We start from the raw sequence: 10,264 nt of genomic DNA, 5'->3' as shown, positions 1-10,264 counted from the left end.
GGGGGCGGGTAGAACGCCGACTTAGGCCAGACGACGCATACACACATCACGCACGCAGCTCGTGGCGCTGTGCGAACCGAATTCCCTCATTGGGTCGCACCTATGACTCATCCCTCTGCTAATGAATGGGGCTGCGGCTCGACGTTTGTCGCAGCGCCTTGTTTGTCAGGCTGTCATCGTGACGTCACGGTGACGGCGGCGGCGGCTGTTGTCAGGCGGAGGCGATGATGGTTGTGGCGGGTGCTGCGTGTGTGTGTGTGTGTGTTCCATTCTGTCTAGGCAAGCTTGATAAACGATAATATACGAGTACGCTAAGACGCAGCAGCGTGGGACGTCTCGGGAGGCTAGCATTAACGCGACCCTATTGCGATGGTGGAGCCGCACCACGGGTCTTCACGTCAAACTATGCCCATGACAAGAACGCGTCAGTTTTGAAACGGAATCCCGGAATTGAATAACGCGGGCATAAAAACAGACGTAAGGCAAACATACACAAACCGTTTGAGAACAACTGATCGCAAAGTCGTTACTGGAGCGAGGTATGAGCGGAACCCTGATATAGTCGTGTCACGTGATTGTCATGTGTAAATCGTTTGGAACTTTTATTTCCCAGCATAAATGCACTGATTAATAATGTGTTCAACCGGCGTGCACATGCAAGTGCTTAACACTATGCTGCATACTTTTGAGTGTTTGGCTAGATATTTGAATACTAACAATTGTCCAACAGTCAATTTGTACACTTTAAAGTGTCCAAAGGTTCAAAGCAAACCCTGCTGCTGTTGAACACTTCTAAGTGTTTAACTTTAGCGTTAAACTTTTTGTAGTATTCAAATATCTAGACCGAGGGAGTTTTCACTTGGAATTTTTGTGTACAGTGTTTTACATATTACGTGTACTACGCGATATAACGCAGATATTGCTCAGGCTTTGCAACCGAAATTCTACTGTTTTAGAGAATATTTTCCTATTGTTCAGTATTACACTAAGCGTAATACCTAATTTAGGTGTACAGAGTATTACGCAAGTGAAAACCCTCTCGATCTAGTCAAACACTTACAAGTATGGAACATAATGTTGAGCGCTTGCATCTGCACGCCAGTTGAACACTTTATGTTTCAGTGTGATAAATCGTGCATTCAATGAGTAAAGTAAAAGACCTACTTTGACGTGAGATTTTAAATGCACTCTTTGATCCTTGGCCCAGGTTTGGGATTGGTATTTGAATAATTCGGTTATAAACCTTAAAAACCCTGAATTACTTCGTCAGATTTAGAAATACTGTGTTTTTCTATTGTGTTCCTGAGTTGCATTGTGATTAAGTGTGTACTTTTATTACAGCATATTTTAGTAGTCCTGAACAGTGCAGTGTGTTGTAGTACATGACTTCTAGATTGTGTTCCCCCAGGTTAGGGATACCCCATGAAATTCCGTTGGACATCCAACTCTAGTTTGCTGAGATAAATTTACAAATTACTGTAACTGTTGTCTGAATTAAAAAAAAAAAAATAGAAAAAAAACAGGGGAAAAACATATTTGTTTTGACCTAATCTGTAATTTGTGTACGTGGGGTGAACAATGAAACCACCGTACAGCAGCACTCCCTCAGAGATTTGGTGCTATTTGGTAGTGCCAACACCCGCGTGATGTGTACTGTGTCTGCTCGCAGGTACTCCAGTGGAAGTGGGCATCACCATGTACGTTCTCAGTATCAGCTCATTGTCCGAGGTCCAAATGGTACTTAAGCCCCTCTGCTGCCCTAGGTTTCTAGTCGTGTCGTCGTAGATGTGCCAGGCACTACTCACCCTCGGATGATTCGGCGTTCCGTTTTTCCAATTCTCTTTAGTTTGTTTCTATGTTTGTCATGACATTCTCCGTTTTATGTCGTTCCATAATCCTGCACTGGAGATAGCTCGCCTAAACAGTTGTAGGGGGGCGGGCGAGCTAGCTCCAGACAGTCACAGTGAGTAGTGGGCGTGCATGTTCCGCCCGACACCCTTGGCATTTCTTTGATAAACTCCTCTTTGCTCTTATTTTGTGGATAACAAAGCAACTAAATATAACAAATATCTCTGTACCAATATAAAACCGATCGCGGTAATCCTATAAAGTGGTTCGACCGAAAGCCTCTTTTTCGCTTTTTGAAATATATGAAACATCTCATAACAGATGTCATTATCTAATATGAACCAGAAAATAAACTTGTGTGAAAATTGAGCCAAGCTAAAAGAACAGGTGCCAGGACTGTGACGACCACACTGCACACACCAGGGGCGCATTTCTTTCACAGCTTCAGTCTCCTCAGCTCTATGTATTTTTCCAGGTACGCCCGTGGAAGTGGGAATTACTATGTACGTGCTGAGTATCAGCTCCCTCTCAGAAGTCAAAATGGTACTTGAACGCCAATAATATAATTCACGACCTAATATAAAACAAACAAGCAGCCGCATTTTGATTAGTTTGGATTGTTTCGTTTTGTTGGTAGTCAGTCAAACACGAATTCGCTGTTGGTACACTCCAGTCACTATCACTTCACCGCTCATGTGCGAACGCCCACGTGTGTGCAGCGATATGACTGGGTCGGAAAGTGCCATGCGATGCCATGCACCTCCACGCACCGACCTGCCCATTTCGTGTCACGGGTAGAGCCCACACAAAGCGCAAAATTGATTTTAACAGAAAACAACACGGCTGAACGAACGCTCTGCATTCTTTTCCCCCATTTTGTTCCTTTTTCTTGACGCACTTGGGGTTTCTTTGAAGTTTCTTGTCTTTTTTTGCACCCCCACGGGATCACTAATTCTCACAACATGGGTGATCGGACTGCTCAGTAGGATAGCTGGATTTTTTTACTCAGTAGCTGTATTCCTCTCGTTGGCAGCGTGCATGCGTACGGCAGTGCGCTCGCGGAGCTTTGCGTTATTTTGTTGTTAGGCCTGACAAAGCTTGGCCTCGTACTGAGCAGTCCGTGTGTTCGTGCATGTCCGATAAAGGGCAGCACTCACTCTATGCGCACCGATCCACTGCTCAACTCGGCTTTGGCCGCTCGCTTTTTTTCAACAACATCCCTCGGCCCGTCCCCAATACAGTACACGTGATTGCGCTTGGCGATTTGGTTTGAAAGACGGCAATATACTGTTTTATCATTTTAATGTACTTATGTCCTTTTCAAAAAATCTTAAATCCAGAAGTATGATTTGCAAAGTATCAAAAAGATATAGAAATTTCTCAGTTTAGTCTAAAAAAGACCGTTACTTTAGATCTTTTACGCAGTTATTAACTAGACTTGAATTGCGACAGTGTGCGAAAAATAAAAACAGCCTGGAAAAGTTTTAGGTTATAGTAGCTATAAATTGGTCGCGCTCTCCTCGACCTTAGTCAATCATTTAGGCACATTTTTCGCTGGAGAGAATAGCCTTTAGACGCCTTTATCTCAGTTGTTCGCCACATCCTCAATTTCAGCAAAGTATCGTTTACAGATAAGCGTAGGAAACAATGCTCTTAGCTTAGAGGTTAATTCAGACTTTGCGAGCTTTCGTACTTTATCAATGCATTTGCATACATTGTCTCCATTGAAAAAAGGAAACATATAGTATGTCACATTTAAGAAACTAGAAATGCCCATGTCAACATTTAAAAAGTATACATACACTAATACAGCTTTTAGTGTGAATTGGGTGTCTACTTTATCTAATGTAGACATTGGCATGCCCCTGTATTCCATGTACAGATGCATTTGAGTTGACAGAGTACCGCATAAGTCTAACCACTATTTTAATAATTAACTAATTTTCTTTTTACCTAGGTTCAAGTCGATAGGCACTGTAACACTTTTTTGAACCACACCTCTCTAGCGTGATAACGGTTATTCACGAAAACTACACTTTGATGTAGGGAGATAAAGTTCTATGCATGCTCGGTACGGTACAGCTGCGCGAACGGTTTGGCGATGGGTAAGGCGGCCACGCCATCGGGGAAATTACTCATTTTGGTGACATATTGAGGAAGCTGGGATAGACTTGAGAAACATGAAACGGGCCAAATTGCTGTTCCCTGAAAAATGTTTGATAGGCACTCAGTGACTGTCAACTTTATGATAAATATTGAGTAAGATTAAAAAAGAAAAGAAGATCGATGTGAGTTGGTCGCCTTGCCACCTAGTTTAGTGTTGCGGCTGCTGCGCTCTTTGCGCTCTTTGCCACTGTGTCCGAAATGCGCCCCAAAAACCACAACAAAAGAAGAAACAAAGTAAAGGTTTAACGAAATGTCCCATTACAATAACTTGAGTAAAGAAAAACCCTAGATGAACTATAAATTGAGAAAGCGTGCCCCCTTTTCCTAGCAAAAAGGAGGAATTTGTTTTTACTTCTGGTTTGACTCTTGATAGCCCCGTAGGACATATCGCATGTTAGCGGGACTGCCTGCGTAGGGAGCTGCGATCCGCATCCTCGATCCCAACTAATCCTCTGTTTCTTGCAGCTTTGGTGGGGCTCCCCTTTCCAAGCCCCCTTCCCCCAAGCCCCCTGGGAGCACCGCGCAGACGCACATGAACATGCCCTGACGGCAACTCTACCCCCTTCAGGGAGACCATGCCCCTCCCTCTATCAACCCCATACACCCCCTCTCTAGAGCTTTAGCATATTCACACGAGACACCTTTCTCTCTCTCTCAGTTTCCTTGTAGAAGTTTCTGTTATCGAGCGTATTATGTATTCTATTTTCTCACACGCTGCTTGGTTTCAATTTCCTCTGTACCGAAACGTGAAGTGTTTGTTCTTCTGGTGTGCAGCAGATCGGCGACCCATGTGTTGTTGTTTTTGTCTTTGTTGTCGGCGCTGACGGGAAAGGTCTGTGTGTGTGTTTGCAGGGCCTCCTGTAGAGGTGGGGGTCACCATGTACGTGCTCAGTATATCCTCCGTGTCGGAAGTGTTAATGGTACTCATCTCAGACCTGACGTTCCTGCTCTGTGTCGTGCTAGCAACAAGGCCACGGGCGAGGCGAGGCCGTGGGGCCACTGGGCAGCCCCCTGGGGCTGCAGCCCGGACCCGGACCACGGTAGAGCGGGCCTGGGCCCCGGGGGGCCCCAGCGGGCCCCGCGTCTCCCCGGAGACTGGTTCAGGCCAATACAGCAGAGCTGTAGTAGAGCTGGGCTGGTGTTCGGGGTAACACCGGACCTGACCTCGGCGACGAGGTCCGGTGGGCCGGTACGCGCCCGGCCGAGGCCCTTGGCGGCCAGTGGTGGCCTGCGGCGGCCTCGGCACACGACAAACACAGTACAGCCGTGGTGTGCTCTGTGCCCCTTTAGGAAACCCACCTCCGTCTTCTTCCCCTGCTTCGTAGAATGTATTGTTATATATGTTTTTGTTCATTTAAATGTCAGTATCTTGGTGTTATGAGGGGCCAAAGTTTTTATCACTGTGACCAGTTTCTTTACTTTTTGTTGCCCTGCTGTGTTATTTTCCCCTTTCTTTTGTCTTTGTCTCTTTCTCTTCCCGTTTGGGAAAGCATGTATTCTCTCGACCGTCCGGTGAGAGGAGCTTCCATACTGAACAAGGGGCGGGGAAGAAGACTGTACACACACAGAGACACACAAACACACACCATTCCGGATTGAAACAACACCACACACACACGCGCGCGCGCACAAATACGGACTCACTCACTCACTCACTCACTCACTCACTCACTCACTCACTCACTCACTCACTCACAGGGCGTGTACCGTCTCGCGTGACTGGGCGGGGTGGGTCTGTCTGGGTCACAGAACAGGTCGCGGGGGGATGGGCCCAAGCCACATAATCACGCATTGTAGGTTCCTGCATCCGGAAAGGAATCCAATTTATCATGTGGGACCTTGAGCCAGCCTAGCCCGGAGTGGACCGGGCCCCGGGCGGCCCCGGGCGGGTCGGGCCGAGCCGCTACTCCCTCTTTGCTCCACTCACGGGGGCGATATTTCTACCGTGATGGACGCTCTGTCGGCCCGGCCCAGCGCCCGCTACACCACCCTGTGCCTGCGCTGCTGCTGCGCGCTGCGGAATTTCGCAAGATTTATAACTACTTTTTCGGGTTTCGGTTCGGCGGGAAATATGTGAAGTGCATTTTGAAACGACGGCGATGCAATGTATGGGGATGAGAAAGTTTTGACAGCCGCCCCAGTTTTACATTGGGGCCAGTGCGCCGTTGCTATGGCCGATAGGACGATTTTGCAAAGAGGTTCGTGAGTGCGAAAAGTTTCTGAAACGCACAATACACGACATGCTCTATCCCAAAAGGGCTCACAGGCAAATCTCAGAAAATAATAATTGTATCACCCCCAGCATCCCGTTTCATGGCGACTTTGAATCGGACGCGGTTTGCTAGAAACTCGGTCTTTTGCTATACGCCGAGCAAATATTAGCATATCCTTTGAGTGGGTTTTCCTACTTTGCCCAGTTTTTCTCCAGTTCCCTTTCTGTTTTACTTTCTTCCTGCTTCTGAAGTCTCTATTTTCTTTTCCCTCCCTCTTTCTTCCGTTCTGCCTTCATCTGATTCTCTTTTTAGCAGTGTCCTTGAGCCACACTGCATCACACACACACACACACACGAGCGGGCGCAGACACATACTCTTCAAAACACACACACAGAGCGTATCCTCAGTGTTCTTCGGAGAGAGAAATAGAAAGTGAAGGATAGTCCAAAAGAGGCTTGAGTTCTTAACGATATTCCTGAGGCCAGCTCAGTCTCAGCCCAGCCAGCAGGCTCTCCAAACTTTTCCCCGCAACCCCGTGCAGCACCTTGAAGCGATTCCCTTTCCTTCCGTTTCTGCTGCCATGCGCTTCGGTGAAACGGGAGACGGGAAATATTTCCTCAGGACAGGGAGGGAGTGGAGCAGTGATTGATTTATACTTCGAGTGTGGAAACTAGGGTCCTCATTCCATTCATATTGATTGATTTACGTGTAATCGGAGGCGTCTCTGCCTTCAAGGTCTCAGGCGCGACACTCTCTAAGAAGAACACTGTGGGTGCGCCCGACAACCCTGTTACTAATACCTTTTTTTCTAATCCTGCAGCTGGTTGATTTGTACGGACAGAACGGAACCATGCAACGTTCCTCAATCCTTGCATGCACCTGAGAGGCCCGGCGGCCCGCCTGTCTCGTCTGGAACGGTCTAGGTATCCGACGCGTAACCAACCCCTCTCTGACCATTTTCTTGTTTCTCGTCATGGTTCTCAGAGATTCGTTTCAGTAAAGTTTTCCGCTTGATCGTCACAACTAGAGGTTGAGACTTGTGCTAATCAATGTCCGCTTGAAACGCCTTACAGACTTAACGAAAGAAAGTGGAAAGGCTCTAGTTTTGTTTTTCACGATCGCCTCCACCAGACCTTAGTTACTTCCACGGCGAAAATTGAAAAACCGTTAAAACTTTATGGTACTTGAGCTAGAGAAAAAAAAATATAAAGGCAATATTTTATTTCAAACTTTTTCATTCTTTGTTGATTTTATCAACCATTTCCCCCCCTGCTTGGCGTTCCTAGACCAGACTGGCGCGCGTTCCAATCGGAAATTTTCCATGCGAATCCTACACGTTTCTAAAAACTTGGTTTCTTCAGATAATCAATGATTTCAATTGAAAATGGTGGAAACAATGCCGTATCAAAACTAAATGACAAAGTGTATAACATTTCGAAATCAGACATAATTAGCACATTCAGGGGAAATTCGCATGGGAAATTTTTCAGTGGGGCGTTGACTCGTGTTTGTAATTTGTAGGTGTTTTGTGTTTGGTGTGCAGTCAGTTCCATTCTCAATAAATGTTGTCATACCATTTACACATTACTCTTTAACACAAAATGAACTAATGATCGTTTTAGGCAAATTAAGGCCCTGAATGAATGAATCTTTACATCAAGACCGACACTTTTATCCGCGAAAGTGATAAATCTGACGTCCTTTATTTGTTTGCAAGTTTGCTGTTTGCTCACCTTTTAGAGCGACATTACAGTAATGGAATAAACCTAGCTAGTCACCGTTTTGTATTTTATGGGTTTGTGAAAACTGAAATAGATACTTAACGTGACAACCTTTACGGAACTGAGTGTGCAACAAACTTGTTCTGAAAGCAGCGATGATCTGATTTGACGATCTGATAATCTGATCCACGTCAAGATCACCTGAGGACGTGATCAGCTACAGCCGAGTCTCACTTTAGAAACCCGGCGACTGAGACCAAAACCGTACCAAAACGGTTCGGAGCAATCTAAAAGTGGTGCACATCTCCGGTCTCTTTCGCCGTGGCTGCGGACGGCCATTAGCAAGCTCCTCCTCAAAATCACTTGTCGCATCGTATTAATAGCGCATTATTGGAAAAGCCATTGCGGCGAAAAAATCGATCGCTATCGTTTCGATTGATACTTTTGCTTTATTTAGCGTGAAAAAGTCGCGTGAGCAACACACAGAGTGCACCTACCGTGATGACACCAGTTTTTCACACTTTTTCATTTTCCTGGAGCTTAGGTGATGAGCTTGGTAGGGCGCAGTCCGCGAGGGATTCGCCTACCCATAATGACAGAATGGGCGAAACCTTCATGATGACATTCTCTTTTTTCTGTCTCTTCCTCTCTTAACGTGTGTGTTGCGCGTTGCGGGTCTTGTGTGTCTCCCCCTCCCTCCCTCTCCCTCTTGGTCCTCCCCACCACCCTTCCCGCATGGCTTCTGCATGCCGTAGTCCAGTAGCCTAGCGAGTGCCTAGCCTGCGCCACTGCTCACTGAGCCTGCAAAATCCATCGTACGGGGCAAAATGTTTCACTATGAATTGGGTCATGCGAACAGCTCCCTTTGGTGGAGATGTCACCAGTGCGGCGAGCTCACTTGGTTGCCAAACTCTTGAGGACATGTAAGTTACGCGCCCCACTCCAATTTGCCTCCTAACTGCCGAACCCTCCGCCCAAGTTGACTTTCAAATTAGCGCCGAGATCAGGCTAGCCTGATTACTTTTCTCTCCTCAATCGGCTGGTACGGGGAAGACGACTTGTCCTCGTAAAAGATTTCAGTTTCCTTCCACTTTCCACTTTCCAATAATCTCGACCGGCCAAGGGAGCCACCACTAACGAAGGAGGGTGGCTCCCCGGCCTACCGCCCAGCCTACGACGACTGGGCTTACTTGGCCCAGGGCCTGGCCAGCGGCTTGGCGTCGAAGCCATCAGCTCATGTTGGGTACTCGAGATAAGTGTTGGCAGTCCCCGGGGCTCAACAGTCTCCTCCCCTGCCTCTTCTGGCACGAGGACGAGCTCACGTCGAGGGTGCTAGTTGGCGGCATCACCTCCCCAATCTCAGCTAGCATCACTCTGCCACTGCAGCCCCAGGATTGATTTTCCTGGTTTTCCTCGTCACCCTTCGGTTCCGCATACCGCGACCATCGCCGAATTTCGCATCAAGGAACACGTGGCTATTCAAAAGCGCACTATTACTTTTTAAAGTGTTATTATGTGGATGAGGGAGGGCGGGCCAGCGGCGAGCTGAAAGGGCCATTCATGTCTAAGTAATTGGTCCCCGAAGGCCTGGTGCTCCGCGCCTCGCTCTGTCCACGTGCAAAATTAAGTCAGGGGCTCGCCTGTTAAAAGGGATCCTTTATGAATCGACTTTGTGGCCCCCGGTGGGGCCGCCAGACGCGTAGAGGGCGAGGAGGTGGGGGCGGGCGGGGGCGGAGGCGTCGAAGCCTCCCTGCATCCATCATCGTACTCAACAGGCGGCGTGTTCAGGTCGGGCGCGCGGCGCTCGCAGCATCACGGGGCTGCATTTGTCGTGCAATGGCGTAGCGCCGCGCCGCGCGCCCACTGCTGCTGGGAAAAACACAGTAACCCAGTTCAGCTTGGCTAAGGCGCAGCCCCGGGGGAAGTTTGCATAATTTAGATCTCCTTCCTTCGCATTCGTCGCGTGCGCGCGCTCTCCCGGCCCGTCTCACTCTTTCCGCAGAAAAGGGGTGGAACGAGCGAATGAGCGAGAGGGAGAGCGCTGGAAGGAGAGAGAGGGGGTGGGGGGAATGATGGGGTAAACTGGAAGTGCTCAGCCGAGCGTTATCGTTAGTGAAAGAAAGGGTCGGCTCTTCCTCAAACATCACGCTAGAGGAGTCTGAGCCCCGTCCAGATGGTGCACTCTGCGCGCGGCTCCGCACCTCTGTCTCCCACAACCACACAGTAACCCATCCCTCACACAATGTCGCACTGCGTCTCTGGCGAGGTGCCAAGTGCCTACCGCACCCACATACCCTCCCACCTCCCCCCCTACC

At 48.1% G+C, this 10,264-nt stretch overlaps 1 protein-coding gene across 7 annotated transcripts in view; it reads left to right on the top strand.

The window, feature by feature from the left end:
- Positions 1-10,264, top strand: part of LOC113211626 (gamma-aminobutyric acid receptor subunit beta) — a 92,972-nt gene that overhangs the window by 57,525 nt on the left and 25,183 nt on the right. For 3 of the 7 annotated variants that reach the window (XM_052267239.1, XM_052267224.1, XM_052267254.1), the window contains one exon: positions 1,670-1,737. The exons of 1 other annotated variant lie outside the window; for it this stretch is intronic. In XM_052267239.1, the coding sequence (XP_052123199.1) occupies positions 1,670-1,737 (68 nt within the window). Of the gene's footprint in view, positions 1-1,669; positions 1,738-2,323; positions 2,392-4,866; positions 4,935-10,264 lie in introns of all 7 variants that reach the window. 3 more of the 7 variants (XM_052267245.1, XM_052267233.1, XM_052267228.1) reach the window with 2 other exon arrangements.

This window comes from Frankliniella occidentalis, unplaced genomic scaffold (assembly GCF_000697945.3).
Source record: "Frankliniella occidentalis isolate FOCC.00 unplaced genomic scaffold, Focc_3.1 Scaffold3, whole genome shotgun sequence".
NCBI classification, from domain to species: Eukaryota; Metazoa; Arthropoda; class Insecta; order Thysanoptera; family Thripidae; genus Frankliniella; species Frankliniella occidentalis.
The sequence above is the reverse complement of the archived record's forward strand: the minus strand, read 5'-3'. Positions and strand labels throughout refer to the sequence as shown.